This window comes from Phycodurus eques, chromosome 19 (assembly GCF_024500275.1).
Source record: "Phycodurus eques isolate BA_2022a chromosome 19, UOR_Pequ_1.1, whole genome shotgun sequence".
Classification (NCBI taxonomy): domain Eukaryota; kingdom Metazoa; phylum Chordata; class Actinopteri; order Syngnathiformes; family Syngnathidae; genus Phycodurus; species Phycodurus eques.
The window spans coordinates 8627341-8645435 of NC_084543.1; the positions used below are offsets into that span (position 1 = coordinate 8627341).

General features: G+C 41.1%; 1 protein-coding gene and 1 non-coding gene across 7 annotated transcripts; both read left to right on the forward strand.

The window, feature by feature from the left end:
* The first annotated feature begins 307 nt into the window (after nt 1-307).
* On the forward strand, nt 308-16796 carry eef2k (eukaryotic elongation factor 2 kinase). 6 transcript variants are annotated; one of them, XM_061706827.1, is made up of 19 exons: nt 309-607; nt 3400-3658; nt 3978-4034; nt 6441-6541; nt 9946-10006; nt 10092-10129; nt 10815-10986; nt 11068-11217; nt 11457-11589; nt 11658-11785; nt 11867-12065; nt 13362-13420; nt 13500-13577; nt 13745-13801; nt 14758-14889; nt 15116-15304; nt 15378-15502; nt 16070-16248; nt 16363-16796. In XM_061706827.1, exons 2-19 carry the CDS (start codon nt 3416-3418, stop codon nt 16470-16472), a joined length of 2211 nt encoding a protein of 736 aa, XP_061562811.1. In that variant the 5' UTR covers nt 309-607; nt 3400-3415; the 3' UTR covers nt 16473-16796. The 6 variants fall into 6 exon arrangements, with proteins under 6 accessions (XP_061562814.1, XP_061562811.1, XP_061562812.1 ...); XM_061706828.1 differs by having other exon boundaries at nt 309-563; XM_061706825.1 differs by having other exon boundaries at nt 310-612.
* A 1175-nt stretch (nt 16797-17971) lies between these two features.
* trnal-aag (transfer RNA leucine (anticodon AAG)) lies at nt 17972-18053 on the forward strand. Its single transcript has one exon. It is a non-coding gene; the product is annotated as a tRNA-Leu (tRNA).
* Nucleotides 18054-18095: the final 42 nt, after the last annotated feature.

The following is an 18095-nucleotide window of genomic DNA, read 5'->3' on the forward strand; positions in this document are numbered from 1 at the left end:
GTGACGTTTGTGTACGATTATTTTTCGAAAGTTTTGCAGGGGTGTTTTTAAAAATGGCTTTGAAAAGACGTTTATTTGTAAAAGTACCACAACTGGTTGTCTGCTTGGCCTTCAAGTGTTCAAGTGCGAGCATTTCCGCAGAATCAGTCGCTACATTCACAAGCCTCTTCCGAATTATAATGTATAAATTCCTGTGATGGTAGCTGTTTAAAAGCATCAAAGTATCACTAAAATATGTCAAATGTTTATTTTGCGTCGATAATTTTTTTATTTTATTCGTCTCTGAACAAAGACCTCCAGAGCCGTGTTGCGTTTGTTTTGATATTTCCGACAGCCCGAAAAGGCGGCAGCCCGTGCGGGGCGGGGCTGCGGCGGAACACCGAGGTTACGTGCTGACGGTCCACATCGGTGTGGCGGCTGGTGCAACCGTCACGAGCAACTCCCCCATCGAACCGCTTGCCTCGGGACCCGCAGGGCTCGCTGGAGAGGCGGGGAGCGATCCGGTGCAGTGGTCAAACCGCGTTAAATCTTGCCCACGAGAGAAAAGCAGTTGGCCTGAAGACGTGAGCGCTTGTTTACACGCATGTCACAAAGTGTCAAGCTACAGGTTTGGTGGGTTCGTTTAACGCATTGCATATCATATTTTAATGGCTGAATCTTGATGCTCGTTATGGGGCTAGGGATTCCCTTTGCACTATGCTGCTATTGAATATAGTGCATCAATGACATGCATGGTCCACTTTTGTCCCAGCTATAGCACACTATTCAAAACATGCATAATCATCCGAAAATCTGCTCGTAGTTGACGTTCAGAATGGTACACGGTGACAAGTGGTTTACACGTCTGAGGTTCATGTTCGAGTCCTTATTTCAGCCTTCCTGTGTGGCGTCTGAGATCCAACACATGTCAAATGTGGCCCCTGACTATCCAATGAGGACAAGAGAAGTCCTTTGATAGTGCTGTTAATATATCTGCTTTAATCAGCCTGAGCTAAACATATCAAATATGAATTGTATTTTTATTGTATTTAGTACCCGTATAGAAAACAACTATGACATTGGAAATGAATTTTATTTCAGTAGCATACAGTAACAAGTGTAAATTTTTTTTGATGCATGCTTTGAAGCTACAACTGTTGTAGGTTTGCTTGGTTTTGTGTTGTGTTAAGGATAACTAATGCTAATTAATGCTAAGTAATTAACTAATAAAGTGAGCCAACAGCATTTCTTGATGCAAGGTCTTACTTACCCTGTAACAATACAATATTGCTCGTGGTAATTGTTTCTCGCTAGTTTTGACTGCTTTGCATCAGTTGGATGAGCCTTGTTGTTAAATGAGCCTTGTTGAACCCTTAATACAAAATCTGACATCTGATTTGAATGTTGAGCCATGTGGATTAGTTATGTCTTCTGCGTCGGCAGTAGATCGCAATTTTAATAATTATAGTTTATTATAATCTTTGTTTGGGGAGAAAGTGTGACATTTTTGCTGCATGCTTTGAACGTTGAAAAAGTAGCACGCTCTGATTGACAAATAATAATAATTTAAAAAAAAAAAGAAATCCGATTGTCTGAATGGAAATTTTTTCATAAATGATATAATTGAGGTTCTGGATTTGAATCTTTCCTGCCGGGTTCCTGTTTGAGGTTTCGACTGAGATCCGACACAAAATGTCCCTCCGCCTTTACAAATATAATAATGCTCATGTATGAGAAATTACCATGTTTATTAATGCTAGCCTTGTTTGCGGTGCCCTGAAATGTTGTTCCTAAAATATTTGTACCCCTCGCATGGGCATTGAAGGTGACCAAAATATTAGCTCTCGGTATGATGCAGTTAACTTTTCAACTTTTATATTTTTATACTAGGTCACTGATGGTGTAATGGTACACTCGCCTGCTTTTGGTGCGAGCAGCGTGGGTTCAGTTCCTGCTTAGTGACGGTGTGAATGGTTGTCTGTGTCTGTGTGTTATGGTGGCCTGGAAGTGCAAAACAATATAACAAAAGCCAAAACACTTTTACATTTCAGGAAACAAATGAACAAAAGCCAAAACACTTTTACAAAAGACGAAACAATTTACAAAAGACGAAACACCCGGAAAGGGAACGTCCCAGTTCACAAACATTCTTCGAAATCCCATGCCCTTTCTTGGCAGACCCGCCCCGCTTCAACATGATTGGCTACGCAGATGGAATGACATGTCCATCCCAAATAGCGATTGTATATATGGGCGCCCTGAACAGCGAACCCGCTTAGGCGTTTGATACTGTATATACAATATATTATACTTTATGAATATGATTGCATTTCTGCTAAACTATATTCATAATGTATAATATGCCTGTTGATGAAAAAGCATAGCTTGTGACCAGAATGTATGCAAGGTAGATCCCTCGCTCGGTACGTTCAAATGAATGGAGCCGGCAGCTTCCTTGCAAATATCCACACTTTCCCTTTAATTCTCACCAGCATCCTCTCTCTTTAACAACCTGCTTCTTCCTTAACTCTTAATCTATCTTTTTATGCTTTAAGAAATGTGATCAAGTACAATATATTGTACATACAGAATCAAACGCCTATGCAGGCTCGCTGTTCAGGGTGCCCATATATACAATCGCTATTTGGGATGGACATTATCGTTCCATCTGCGTAGCCTACCCTTCCCGCGATGCACGAGCCAATCATGTTGAAGCGGGGCGGGTCTTGCCGAGAAAAGGCATAGGATTTCTAAGAATGTCTGTGTACTGGGACGCTCCTTTTCCGGGTGTTTGGTCTTTTCTAATTTGTTTCGTCTTTTGTAAGTGTTTCGGCTTTTGTTAATTTGTTTTCTGAAATGTAAAAGTGTTTTGGCTTTATTAAATTTGTTTCCTGAAATATAAAAGTGTTTCACAATTTGTTATATTGTTTTGCACTTCCAGGCCACCGTAATATTTGCCCTGCGACTGACTAGCGACCAGTTCAGGGTGTAGTCTGCCTTTCGCTCGAAGTCAGCTGGGATAGGCTCCAGCGCCCCACGACCGTAAAACAGAATAAGCGGTGTTGAAAATGGATAGATTAATTCTTATATTAAGTCAGCTAAACTAGCTGCTCCTGTTGTTAGATATGAATCCTAAAATTAAAAAAACACAGCAGCACAGGGGAAGACTTTAAAAATTGCCCATAGCTGTGAATGTGATTGTGAATGATTGTTTGCCGATATGTGCCCTGAAATTAGCTGGTGACTAGCACAGGGTGTGCCTTGGCTCCTGCCCAAAGTCAGGTGGCATAGGCGCCGGCTCACTTGCAACTAGAACACGACTCCCAACCTAAGTGCTATAGAAAATAGATTGATGGATGTTCCACCACCTGGTAATATGACCTATTGTCTTCTGTCTTTTTTTTTTTTTTTTTTTTTTAGAACACTAGTAGATTCAATGGAGGACGAGCTGATGTTCAGCATGGAGGAGGAAGGCAGCGGCACCAGGCCCTCTGACAAGAGGAGCGCGCCGAAGCAACGGGTGTCCTCGCTCACCGACGATGACGACGGCGAGGAAGACGACGCCTTCATCTGCTCTATCCTGGACGACCCCACCCGAGTGATCTGCCACTACATGGAGAACCTGGTCAACAACCGCCCGCTCTCGGACTCTCTCCCCAAGACCGACTTCTTGTACAAGGTGAGAAAGTGTGACGTCGTTGCTGCATGCTTTGAATGGGGAAAAATAGCGCCATTTGGTGGACCAATTTAAAAACAAGAAATTGAAATTCACTAGTCCAAAGTAAAATTTTAACATAAAGGATTGCATTAGTTTATGCCATTATAAAGCTGGGATGAAAAATGACATTTTCAATGGGTCCTTTTTTTTGTCACTTTAGGAACACAATGTATTTTTTTTTTTTTTTTGTAGCTTTGCCAAAACATCATTGTTTTGTCTTATTGCATTATGTGTTGTGCTAAAGAAAAGTGGTGCGTTTTCTTCACCTTTTCCCACGTAGAACCAAACAGAGCATTTGGCGGAAGGTTCGTACCACGTTTTGTCTGAGAGTGCACGGGTATGTTATACTATTTAAATTACTATACTATACCGTCCCTTCACTGCTGAACATCTATACCACCTCCCTCACCTGTTTTGTAATGCCTTTTTTCCCTTTAACTTTAACCTTTTTCCAACTTTTCTCTTTTCTCATGTTGTTATATTCTATTCACTTGCATGATTTGTTTTGGAACGCAGACACTTCATTAGGTACATCTGCACCATGTATTGAGCTGTAACAAATATGATACACAGAAGTGAACATGAACAGCAGCAAGAATAGGGAGCAGCGTTGTACGTTGCAAAAAAACTATATACAATACTTTACACTTACCAGTAGTCTATACATAAGCAGGGGAGTGACAAATATGTATACTTATGTATAAATATGTACAACAAGCAGAAGTGCTTGCTTTCAGCTGTTCATTGCCTCTACAAGTTGAAGTTTATTTGTAAACTAAACATAAAACAAAGAGAATTACTCTATTTGTATTTAACCAAACAACATAAGTTTGCCTTAATGCTAAGAAACAACGCAAAAGCCGGGCTAACGAAACAAGCAGTAGATATAATCCTTGAAGTAATTGATATTTGAACACAAATGGTGCAGCAACAGCACATGTAGACAGACAATATAACAACACTCGCAGGCATATATTCTTTTTCCTCTCCGAAAATGGACTAATTATATTACTGCAGCTTACTGAGTTTAGAAGAGACAGTCTTCTGTGTATTTAGTTTGTAAGTCATATTCTGTCTCCTGGTGGCCAAGAACACACCAGCACAATGTCAATGGGCATTGAAGCATGAAATCATGATGCATATACTGTTTAATTCTTTACATTCTGTTTAATTCTTTTTTATGTTTTTTTATTTAAATTATTCTAAAAAAAATTATGAAATATTAAATTAAATAATTAAAAAATGGTTTTATAAAGTACAATATACTGTGTCATGCTTTTTTCCCGTTAAAAGCATGCTACAAATTTGATATAAAAACTATACTGTGGATAATATATAAACAGAATACATTATGCTATGCGTACTATGAACTGTTCGGAGATGGGCATTTGAAGCATAAGCAGCAAGATTAGACAAGACAAGACAGTAGCATAACTGTCTTTTTTTTTTGTTTGTTTCTCAAGAATTTGAATTTGAATGTGCATGCGTACCTAATGTTGTTGTCCATAAGTGCACATTCAGCTTTTCGCGGTTGCACGTGGGTAATGTTTGGCGAGACGGAGAAGCGATACTTTCACGTTAGGGCTCTAAACTTGAACGAGACCTTTGCTAGTTAGTAAGCAAACGTGGCGGCGGTGGCGTACAAGGGAGTGCGCGCTGCCCTGGGCGGTAAAGGATTAAGTTACTTGACATGTCGGATGACCCCGCCCGCTAAGAAAGTTATTTTCAGACATGACCACAGATGGCTACCAGAAATCATGATGTGTTTGGCGTGTCATCCAACTTGGTTCCTGCTTTATTGCAAACAAGTCACCCCTGTTTTACATTGGTGTGTCTCCAAATTCATTAAGTCGATTAATAAAAAAGACACAAGAACAGTATGAGCGCTTTGGCAATTTTTTCCCCACTTAAACAAGTCCGTGTTTTAAAACCATTTCAGCCTCAATAAACATATAAAATATGAATTTAAACCCTGTATTAGTAGTGTTAGTATATTAAAAACGACAAAGTTGGACATGAAAGACAGTCACAGTATCATTTCAGTAGTGAGGCAGGCACCCTTGCCGAAAATGGTAACAAGTGAAATTTTTGCTGCATGCTTTGAATGGAGAAGAATAATTGCCATCTGGTGGACAAATGTAAAATAAACAAATAAATAAACAATCCACTAGTCCAGATTGAAATTCACATTGGAAAAAAAAGAGGGGATCAAAAATGTAATTTTTAATAATTTTATATGGAACATTTTTGTCACTTAACTATCCACCCTCATCTGTCCCAAACACTCAAAATGATAATATTGTTGTCCACTTCAAACAAGTCAGTCTTTGAAAACCACTTCCATCTGAACCTAACACATCAAGTATTTTAACCCTTTATTAGTATAATTAGTTGAGGAGACCTATGAAGTTGGACGCGAAAGGAAGTTATTATATGAGTAGTGAGGCACTGTTGTGGAAATTGGTAATGAGTCAAATTTTTGCTGCATGCTTTAAATGGGGAAACATGGTGCCATCTGGTGCACAAATTTACAAATGAACAAACAATTGAACTCCATTATTCCAAATTGAAATCCTCAACATAAATGACTGCACTAGTTAATGTTCTGATCAAAACAATGGCATTTTCAGTGTTTTGGATGAACTCAATCACTCTTGCTGTACACCCCATTTTTCCATCTGAAAAACAAACAAAGAAGGTCATTTCAATTTTGAAAACTAATTTAATCTGCTTGTTGCAACAGGAGACATGGAAAAACGCCATCATAAAGGCCAAAGCCATGCCGGACCCCTGGGCCGAGTTTCACCTGGAGGACAAAGAGACCGAACCCTGCTTGCGCTACAGGTGGGAATCCATTTAAAATTGTATTTATACGTGTTTGTGCTTCCAGTCAGTGACTCAGTCTAGATGTTGGCTTTTATCATCTTGTTCACATGTACTTATCTCTTGTATTGACCACAAAGTTGGACTATCTGAAGGGAAGTGTTTCTTTCACGAGATAAAATGTGTGTGTTTTCTCTCCTTTTAAGAATGGGCCCTTTTCAGTTGTCCAAACTAACTCAGATTGCAGGTTCGTTGCCATTTTCGGCTCGTATGTGAACACTCCAAACTGGTTCAGACACCTTTGAAGTGAACGAAACTCAAATCACATCAAAGGCTGGCTTCACACTAGCAACCTCGAATCCAAATCTGTGGCGATAAGATAGTAGTACGATTGTTAGCTGGCGTGATGAATCTTGTTTGAGGTAACTTCAGGTAGAGACAAGTGCAAACAGATGAAATCGCTGACTGAGCAAATGCGTCTTCGGTTTAGCATGTCGTCTTAACTGCGGCATTGCTGTCTCCATCACTAATCCCTCTACCATGCTTTCTTCCTGGTTGCATTCTTGTGAGCAAGAGGAGAAGAGAACGATCTTAAGTTATTTTTTTGTGACTCATTTTGATACCCTTGGATATATATATATTTTTTTACCCTGTGAACAGGAAATGAATGGACCAAATTTACAATCTCAATGCAAAAGTACTATTGCTCCACTGACCTTCCTGTTTACATTCTTGCAACTAATATTTACCGTGTGAACAGGAAATGAACAGACCAAATGTAACTATTGATTTGGATCAAACAAAGACATAGCAAGATAAATCCTTAGGAGAGGTTCGCTTAACGTGCAAATCAATGTAAACACGAAGTGAGGCAAATTTGGAAATGGATTCGCAATTGGGCATGTGAACGCCAAAGTAGTGTTGTTCCAACTTTAATTGGAGCTGCACAGGTGTTTGTATACCTGATGACAGTCATGATAATTATTCCCAATCACTGTAATAATACCTTAAAACCTCTTTGTTGTTACGAGTGTGCTCCAATCAATACCTTGTTTACTTCCTCTGTGCAGAGCGCTTTACATTTAGCGCCACTGAGTCAGACCCAGTTCAGCCTGGTCCAATTGAACGTGCGGTCTAGTTTTACGTCAAAAACAGCAGCTCAATGGGGCCTGTTTGCCTGCTGACTGTTGCATTTGGATGCAGAAACCCTGAAAGCTTAAGCGCTGGCTTCTCAGACACATTGCGCCACGTAACGCCATTGGCAGACGCACAATGCAGGGGGGGTTTATTTCGCTGAGTTTACTGTTCACATTGAATCTCTTATGTAAGCTACAGAGAGAGAGAGAGAGAGAGAGAGAGAAATGGGGGTAGTGGCGGTTATTCATGTGCTAATTTTACTCTCCTCCTCTTCTTTATGCTCCCTTTAGTATCATGGAGCCAAACAGTACATTGTGTTCTCAGCCCGATGTGGTTTGTAGGCCAAAAACAATACTTTAAATGTGTGTCCAGTTGAGCTGCGCTCCTACATTCTGCAAAGTGTTCACTAACTTCCACACCCATATCTGGGCCAAGACAAACAGGCACGCTAACCAGGTGGTATGCATACATGGAGGGGGGAGGGGCGGAATAATAAAAGAATAATTTAGAGATAATGCAGCATTTCACTTACTTAGTGGAGTGGGTTGTGTTTATGGAGAGCATAACAAATGGTACTGCAGTGAGGTCCGGCGACTGATTTGTGACGGGCGGGTGAAACAAAACAAAACACAATTTTTCTTTTCTGCACTTAAGATGCGAGTTAGTCCATGTTGGTGCGAGCATGTGACGTTAAAAGGAAATCAACCGATCAATCAAAACTTTGTTTATATAGCACTTTTCATGCATGGGAAATGTAGCACAGGACAAGCGGTACGGCAAATGAATGAATGAGTGAAATGTAGCACAAAGTGCTGTACAAAATAAAACAGGTATACAACAACACGTTCTAAGCATAAACACACACACACATACACACACTTGTACATGTGCATTTACACACCCGCAGAGCAATAAAATGTAAGAGAATGAAAAGAAATAAGTCAAACATGGAAGTGAAATAGGGAAGCACTATCTTACTTCATCACCTCTTTGTAGGAAATGCCACTCAATACAAGGAAACAAATAAAACAAATAAAAGGAAGCATTAGAAATTAAAAAAAATATACAAGATTGAGAGAATAAAAGCTCACAAAATCAGATAAAGTTAACATTAGTAAGATGACATGATAAGAGGTTAAAATCAATAAATATGCAGAAAATGTTAAAATAAATCAATACAAATAAACAGATAGAATCTATTAAAACTAGTTTAGTTGATAGCTAGGCTAAAAAGATGTCTTGACAAAGCGTTACATTAGTGAGCTGTTGTTTTAAATATTTAACAGAGCCATTTTTCATTGTAGTTAGCCATTTTCAGCATCTTCTTTATTGCATAATGTTTTTTAATGATTGAAAACACCATTTTGCATGTTAGTCAGACATTTACAGAAAAGAAAATGGTAATATTGAATTCATGCGTTTTCCGTTGTTGTTTACAGCTATTTTTAGCATATGCTTCCGAAATATAATAAATACGTATTGAATGCTATTTTTTCCATTATACTCAAACGTTTTCAGCAACTGCTTTATTATTATGTTATTTTTTAATATTGACTGCAGCTGTTTTGCATTATAGGAAACTATTTTCTGCATTTAAAAAAAAATTGTGAATCCATACCTTTTCCATTATAGTCAGACATATACAATAACTGCTTTAAAATAATGTGATATTGCATTCGCGCTCTTCTCATTAAAGTCAGCTATTTTCAGCAACTGCTTTAAAAAACACACACTCCTAAATATACTGTGTACAGTATATTTAGGAGTGTGTGTTTGTCACATTATTTTAAAGCAGTTATTGTATATGTCTGACTATAATGGAAAAGGTATGGATTCACAATTTTTTTTTAAATGCAGAAAATAGTTTCCTATAATGCAAAACAGCTGCAGTCAATATTAAAAAATAACATAATAATAAAGCAGTTGCTGAAAACGTTTGAGTATAATGGAAAAAATAGCATTCAATACGTATTTATTATATTTCGGAAGCATATGCTAAAAATAGCTGTAAACAACAACGGAAAACGCATGAATTCAATATTACCATTAAATTAAATATTATATATATATATATATATATATATATATATATATATATATATATATATATATATATATATATAAATTAAATATTAAATATACATATATATACAAATATACAAATATACATATATATATATATTAAATATACTGTGTACAGTATATTTAGTTAAAATAAATAAATTAATTAATTAATTAAAAAAAGGACTTTTTGCATATGAGGAGTAAACATTCTGAATGCATTGCAGGTATAATGCCATCACAGGCGAGTGGGCCCAAGACCAGGTCCACATCAAGATGGCTGCACAGGTATTATTATGTTGGGGAACACGTTGATAGGCACTATTGCAGTGTAAATTCTATTTAAGACTGACTATCTTTATCTTTCTCACAGCTGTTTGGGAGAGGAGCCATGAGGGAGTGTTTCAGAACGTAAGTAGAAATATTTCCTTGAAGCGTTCCAATGTATGTGGTGGGAGTCTTGCTCGAGTGACCCAGTTTTCTAAGCACTTCCTTAAATGGTGAAAGGCTTCAAGGGTTTTGCATTTAGACTTTTGTCCGTAAATCAATACAAGTATTGATGGTAGGGATCTTCTCTCTATAAACCATAAAACCAAACATGGCCGTTATGTCAAGAACTATGCACCAAAATGCTCATCTTTGAAAAGTCAGCCCCGAAAGACGGTTTCACTTAGAAGCATGAGATTTGGTAAGTGTGTCCATCATGAGTTGACCAACATAAAAATCTGTAGAAGCCATGCCCGAAAACACACAGGAAGTCAGCCATTTTGGTTTGAAGTGAGCACTACAGGGTTTACTTACTAACGTTTGCCTAATGACTAGCAAACGTCTCATTCAGGTTAAGAGCCCTAACGTGTAAGTGTCGCTTCTCCAATCCAGCCCATTCCACGGATGCTTCAAATCTAGACTTGTCCTAGAGATTTTGCCCAATTGTTACCAAATTTGAACCTTGTATATTAGACAGATGGTGGGTAGCCCCCTGTAATTTTTTTCCCAGCAAACAGTTAGGCTGACAGAAAAATTTGAGAATGGGGAATCGTGAATTGGCAATAGTTCCCTGTTACTGAAGCCCTTTTCAACTGGTCTTTGCTCGCAGGAAGAAGCTGTCTAGCTTCTCGCACAGCAACAACTGGAAGTCGGCCTGCAACTATGTCTCCAAGCGCTACATGGAGACGGTGGACAAGAGCGTCTACTTCGAGGACGTCCGACTGCAGATGGAGGCCAAACTCTGGGGTGAGGAGTTCAACCGCCACCGGCCTCCCAAACAGGTAAACTAGACCCAATCGCATTTCCACTTTGAGGCAGAGGACCAGTCTTAATGTTTGGAAATGGTCGTCAACGTGGGTCAGGTGGACATCATGCAGATGTGCGTGGTGGAGATGACAGAGAGGCCGGGGAAGCCGCTCTTCCACTTGGAGCATTACATCGAGGGCAAGTACATCAAGTACAACTCCAACTCGGGCTTTGTGCGGGATGATAACATCAGACTAACGCCACAGGTGAGTTGGGGGTTAAGGGAAAACTGTGGAACAGTTGAGGTTGCATTCTTCTAAAGCAGGCGTGGACAAAAACATTTATGTATTCCTTTGTGCAATAAGGCAGTAACAAAAGAAAATGCGGTTGCTTTCCCGATGTAATGTATGTCTCCTGTACTTATAACATTTCAACTACATACAATTTCCGAGGGAATTGGAATTCTTAGATCCTGAATAGTCATCTGTTGTCTTGGGTCCATCAGGCATTCAGTCACTTCAGCTTTGAGCGTTCGGGCCACCAGCTGATCGTGGTGGACATCCAGGGTGTAGGCGACCTCTACACCGACCCTCAGATTCACACGGAAAAGGGAACCGACTTCGGCGATGGGAATCTGGGTACGGATCTCGCCTTCTTATGTTTAGGACATCATTCACAGTCAAGTCAGGAGTCTTTGTGTCATCAGGCGTGCGAGGCATGGCGCTCTTCTTCCACTCCCACCTGTGCAACAAGATCTGCAAGAGTATGGGCCTGACGCCTTTCGACCTGTCCCCGGGCGAGAGACAGCAGCTGGACTGCACCAACAAACTTCTGGTTGGCCATCTCCCCTCGCTGACCACACCTTCCACCTCCCTCCAGCTCCCCTTCTGATGTTTCCCCACTCTCTCACTATAGAAATCGGCGAAGACGGTGCTGAGGGGCTGCGAGGAGCAGTGCGGTTCCCCCCGCGTTCGCACCATGTCCGGGAGCCGGGCGCCGCCGCTGCTGTCCCGCCTATCCGAGACGTCGTCAGCGGACGAGAGCATGAGCGACGTGGACTCGGTGCCTTGCTCCCCACTGGTGGCGCCCGCGTTCATGGGAAGGTCTCCGGTCGGTGCGTATGTTAATTGGAGACACTGGAGTTCCTAAAGTTGGGGCAGAGCGTAAACCGCTTTCACACAGAGAAAAGCTGAGCCATTTAAGTAGACGGGGTCTTTTCACACAAAAGCCAGTGATGTGAGATCTTGCCGTTTCACACGACAACACTGCATGATTAGATAACGTCAGCACCAGTGTCTGGTGCGACATGAAAAACCCTTAGGGCTGGTCGATATGACCTTAATATTAAATCAATAGTTATTTCACCCCCAAAAATTATTTTCAGATTTTTAGCGACCCCTACCCCCCACCCCCTGCTCATTGTAAATTACAATGACATTCTTCAAAACATGCCCTTTCTGCCATTTTCTTCATACCTCCTGATGCTAAACAAGCTTTGACATTTTTTTTTTTTTTTACTATTCTTCACCTGAGCATAACTGCTGTAGAATTAGAAATTAATGTATCCTCCACTATTAGTGGGACTGAGCCATTCCACAAATAGCACAAAACTTCCAAAGATAGCACCAAAGCACTACTTTACTATTAGACAGTGATTTGGGGGCATTAGAAACAGCCTAAAAACAGAGAATAGGGAAGTTTTTCAGCAAGTGACGCAGGATAGCCGTCCCCCCCGCCCCCGAAAAAAAAAATATAATTTAGGCTTTTTGAATGTCCCTGATAGTGTAGTGGTACACTCGCCTGACTTTGGTGCAGGCAGCGTGGGTTCAGTTCCCACTCAGTGACGATGTGAATGTGAGTGCGAATGGTTGTCCTTGTCTATATGTGCCCTGCGACTGACTGGCGACCAGTTCAGGGTGTAGTCCGCCTTTCGCCCGAAGTCAGCTGGGATAGGCTCCAGCGTCCCGCGACCCTAGCCAGGATAAGCGGTGTTGAAAATGGATGGATGGATGGCTTTTTGAATTCCTGAGTAGTAAATTCGAATAAGTGGGGGAATACTGAAAATTGTTTTTCCTTTACAGGTAATGTCAAATCAATTGCTTTCTCTTGGGGAAACAAATCCCCTTTTGTGAAAACATGTCTCTAACCACAATCTGGAATAAAGTAACATTTAAAAATGCTATTACATCATAAAATGAGCTGTAAAACTGCATGGTTCAAAGAGTAACACCGTTCCCCCTCCACCTCTGACGATATTTTCTCATGTAGCGTTGTACAGGCACCCGCAGCAAAATATTGTAGCTTGAAGGCTCATGTCGCTTAATCACTGATTTTATTTTTTATTTATGCAACACAGCCAAAATGGCTTTTAAACAATCAATGTTACATTTATTTATTTTTTTTTGTACAGGCTTATCCTTCACTGGTATGTATGAACAGGAAAGACTGGACAACGCAAGGGAACACAGGGTATGAAATGAAACTTTTTAGCCCATACGGTGGAGTCCAGTGAGCTGAAATGTGACATTTTGTGGGTTTGTGCGCGTAGGAGTCGGACAGCGGCGGGGACAGCGGCTACCCTAGCGAGAGGAGGAGTGAGGGGGACCCCAACGACCACCCGGACGGGGTAAACACTCCAATGTGACCAATATAGACGGTTTTATGTCTTCTTAATGCATTTTTTAAACAGTCATTAGTACCTCCTGCCTATCCCTGTTAGCTTCTCTTGCTACACTCTCCTTTCTCCACACGACAGTTGTTTTATGATGCATGTCTTGTCCCAAAATGCTGTAGGCCCGCCACCACTACCAAAGACATTATTCTGAGTCGGACGAAGACAGTATCAGACGGGTAAAGCAACATACGAGACGCCGGTGTGCCACATTTAATCAGTTCATCATCGGGGACGTCGTTTCCCTCTCCTTCCTTTGTCCTCCACTTCCCTCACAATTCATCCGTCCTTTGTGTTCCCGCACTTGAGGGCGCTGGTTGCTACGCCGAGAGGCTCTGAGAACCTAAGTTCAGCCTCTGATGAAAACCAAGGGGTGATTTTTTTGCTTTTGCATGGAGGCTCCAAAAGCACGCCATCTGCCTGTGCAGCATTGTGTCTTTGAGCCCAAATACACTATACGGACAAAAGTTTTGCTTCGGCATTGCACCTACGGGAAGTTATTCATGTTGAGGTCAGGGCCCTCACATTCCTCCACAGCAAACTCATCCAAACATGGATTTATAAGCAGAAAAGGGCTTTAATGAAATGTCCAAAAACGTCTTATGAATAGAAGCCTGTCCCAGGACTTTTGTCCATGTGGTGTACATGCAGCATGAGAGATTTGGTTCAATTGCTACACAAAGAAAAATCAAAGGCAAACCAATCATCTACCTCTTTCCACGTGTGTGTTCATTTTTTTGGGTGCATTTTGTGTTTCTGTATGCATGTTTTCCCATGTGTGTTCCCATTTGAGTGTGTTTGTGTGATTCTGAGTGTTTCCTGATTCTGAGTCTGTGTATTTCAATGTGCAATTCGATGTGCGACTTGCATGTTTCCATGTGGGCTTCCATGTGCAAGTGTTTCTGTGTGTTCTTCCGTGCATTCCTTTCTGTGTGCGTTTATTTCTCTGTGTGCTTCTGTGGCCGCCTCTAGTGTGATTTTTAATTTTTTCCCCCATTCAAACCAACAGGCCTGCGCTCCTCAAGTTGATCAAGTAGAGCAGTACGGCCTTGCTGAGGGAGTGTGCTTCATTGATGTTGACGCAACAGAGAAGTTGCTGATAAACCTGTGTGTGTGTTTGTGTTTTTCCATGCAGCTTACAGAGGAGAAGTGGAGCTTCTTCCACTCGTCTCGCTCTCACGTGCACAGACCGTCCTGCGTGGCCACCGAGGTGGAGCGACTCAGCTCGCTGTTCCAGAAGCGCCTCGGCCAGTCCATCCTGGGAAAGGTGAGAAAACACACCTAGAAATAATCCACAGAGTCCAAAAAATAACTCCATGGCCATATACATGAAATGTACATGTCATGTAATTAATATTATTGCGCAATGTACGTGTCATGGTTATGCCAAGACTCCTCTCACCAGTTAGTCATGAAAAACGCCACCTTCCTAGAAAAAAAACTAAACAGAAGGAAAGTTTGAGTGTTGTAGTTTAAACACTGCTGGTGTCCAGGTACACCTGGCCATGGTGCGCTACCACGAGGCGGGACGCTTCTGCGAGAAGGACGAGCAGTGGGACGAGGACTCTGCCATGTTTCACCTGGAGCGAGCCGCCCAGTGCGGCGAGCTGGAGGCCATCGTGGCCTTGGGCCAGTGCTGCCTTCAGCTGCCCCACCACATCCTGCCCAACATGGAGCTGGAGGTGCAGCTTCCCTCCTCCTGTCTCTGTTCTTTCTGAACTCCTTTGACCAGTGACGTTGTTGTGTCGCTTTCAGGAAAACGCAGGAAACAGGATGAAAGGCTTCAAGTATCTACTGCAGGCTGCCGAAGCCGGCGACAGATCTTCAATGATCACGGTGGCCCGAGCTTTCGACACGGGAGTTAATCTTCCGGCCGACAGGTAGGTAGAGCGAGGCTTTAACTTCAATGTCTGAAGATGTGTTATTACTGCCCCCTGGAGTAAATTCCCTGCCAGTTGTCAAGGTCTGTAATTCCCAACCACTGTGCTGAGATCTTCAGATTGGATTTCACTTTTTTCCCCATTTCATTTTCACGAAAATGATTATTCATTTACTACAAATAATGTATTTTTATTCGTTTATCTATGCCAACGACATATAGTGACATGCAGAACAGTTAACTACTCTTCCACTAGATGGCAGGAGGTCTTGTTAACCTGCATAATCCACTTCTTGCTATTCATTCAACAAAATAATAGTTTTGTATAACAATAGTCACACATACCTGGGAAATATTTTTTAGGAAAACTGCATTAAAGCGCACTGAAATTCTATTTTGTTGGTGGTGTGTGAAGATTTTAAAGCCTTACAGTCAGTGTTTAGAACGCCGCCTGTCAACTTTTTCAACATTTTTCGAATACACAGTGGTTCAAAATGTTTCTATAATGTGGACATGGCCTCAATGTTTTCACTTTTCCTTTTTTTTTTTTTTTTTTTTACCACGACAGACAGCAGGACTGGGAGGAGGCGATCCGCTGGTACGACAGCGCGCTGAACATGGATGAGCACGACGAGGGCGGCGAGTTCGACGGCATACAGGACGAGCCTCGCTACCGCCTGCTGGCCAGAGAGGCTGAGATGTTCATGGCGGGGGGCTACAATCTTGAGGCAGACCCGCAGAAAGCAGGTGAAGACACAACAATACCGTCAAGCAAGATTCAGATTTCAAGCTTGCCTCACAAAAAAATTATGTCAGCATGTTTTTCCCACCACTAACCTCTCGCATTGTCTCTCCCTGCAGGCGACCTGTTTACACAAGCGGCCGAAGCTGCCATGGAGGCCATGAAGGGGCGATCGGCGAACCAGTACTACATGAAAGCTGAGGAGGCGTGGGCGCTGATGGAGGAGTAACTGCACTTGTGCACATTTTACCAAAAAGAAGTCCTTCAAGTGTCCTGCCTTTTTTTGTTTTGTTTTTGTTTTTATATAACAGTTTTTTAGCTAACAGTGCTTTGCGTTTCAGCTTCATCAAGTTTTCTGGGCAAGATTCTCTTTTTTTTCGGGAAGTTGCTCTTTCATTGTTGAGTTTGTCTTCTGTGAATGTGGTCTGTGGAGCCAAAACCAATACAATTGTTTAGCTAACACATTTCTATTGGAATATTGTATGGTTAACAAAAGAATTACAATCAGAGAATAGAAAAATAAATCAATAAAGTTTGCATTTTTATTAGTAAACGCTTGTTGCTAAAGTGCAAATTTTCTCTCTAATATGCAACATGATAGCGGTGGCATTTCTCAGTGGGTGGGCAAAGTTTTGAGCTCAGGGGTTATATTTGATTTTTAAAATGAACAGATGGGCAAGGTTGTTTGCAGATGTGATTTAAAAAAAGTAAAATATGTAAACCAATTTATTTGAATAATAAAATAATTTGTTCCATTTTTAAAACTATTCATAATTAATTAACCAAGTACTTAATTATTTTTTGTGTGTAACATTTTTTAGTTTACCAAAATTTTTATTGTAGCATTTTCAAAAAAACAAATCAACTTTATTTGGAATTGAATAAGTTAATAGGTACATTTGAATTATCCATCCATTTTCTGAGCCGCTTCTCCTCACTAGGGTCGCGGGCATGCTGGAGCCTATCCAGCTATCATCGGGCAGGAGGCGGGTACACCCTGAATTGGTTGCCAGCCAATCGCAGTGCAGACAAACAAACAACCATCTGCACACACATTCACACCTACGGGCAATATAGAGTTGGCAATTAACTTACCATGCATGTTTTTTGGGGATGTGGGAGGAAACCGGATTGCCCACAGAAAACCCACGCAGGCACGGGGAGAACATTCAAACTCCACACAGGCGGGGCCGGGGATTGAACCCCAGCCCTCAAAACTGTGAGGCAGATGCTCTAAACAGTTGGTCACCGTGTCATATTTTGCCAACCTGTGGATGATTTATTGGGTATGTATGCTATGAGGTTAACGGTTGAGGCAAAGATTAGAGTCAGATTTACAATTTTCTGTGCCAAATAGTGGTGTATTTGCTATTAAAGTAGCAAAAATCTATTCCCCCCCCCCCCCCCCCCAAACATATTTGGCAATAAGGAATGTTATTTCCATTTCTTGACATTGCAATGTCTTATTTAAAAGGCAACTCAAAATTGTTGTGCAAACTATTTTTTTTAAATTAAGGAAGGCCTATCTATACCTGAAATAATTCTGTTCAATTTTTAAAGTATTTTACTCAACAAAACAATTGCAAAAAGTGTTTATCATTGATTTATTATTTTTTAAATTCTGTTTTTAATCAAATTTGGGATCACCAACCGAGGCGGTGACACATTGGTCCCGAATTGATTGGATTTGATTTAATTGATTTTAAAATGTCGCCAAGTCACTCATGTGGTAGCGTGGCCGAGCGGTCTAAGGCGCTGGATTAAGGTTCCAGTCTCTCCGGAGGCGTGGGTTCGAATCCCACCGCTGCCAGGATTTTTGAACTCCCTATGCTCCATATACTCCAATATCAAA

Excerpts from the sequence above, each read along its gene's own strand:
- eef2k (XM_061706827.1), top strand. The coding sequence starts at position 3,416 with ATGGAGGACGAGCTGATGTTCAGCATGGAGGAGGAAGGCAGCGGCACC. Across the intron at positions 6,542-9,945 it reads GAACCCTGCTTGCGCTACAG|GTATAATGCCATCACAGGCG; the intron begins GTGGGAATCCAT and ends AATGCATTGCAG. Across the intron at positions 11,590-11,657 it reads CTTCGGCGATGGGAATCTGG|GCGTGCGAGGCATGGCGCTC; the intron begins GTACGGATCTCG and ends TTGTGTCATCAG.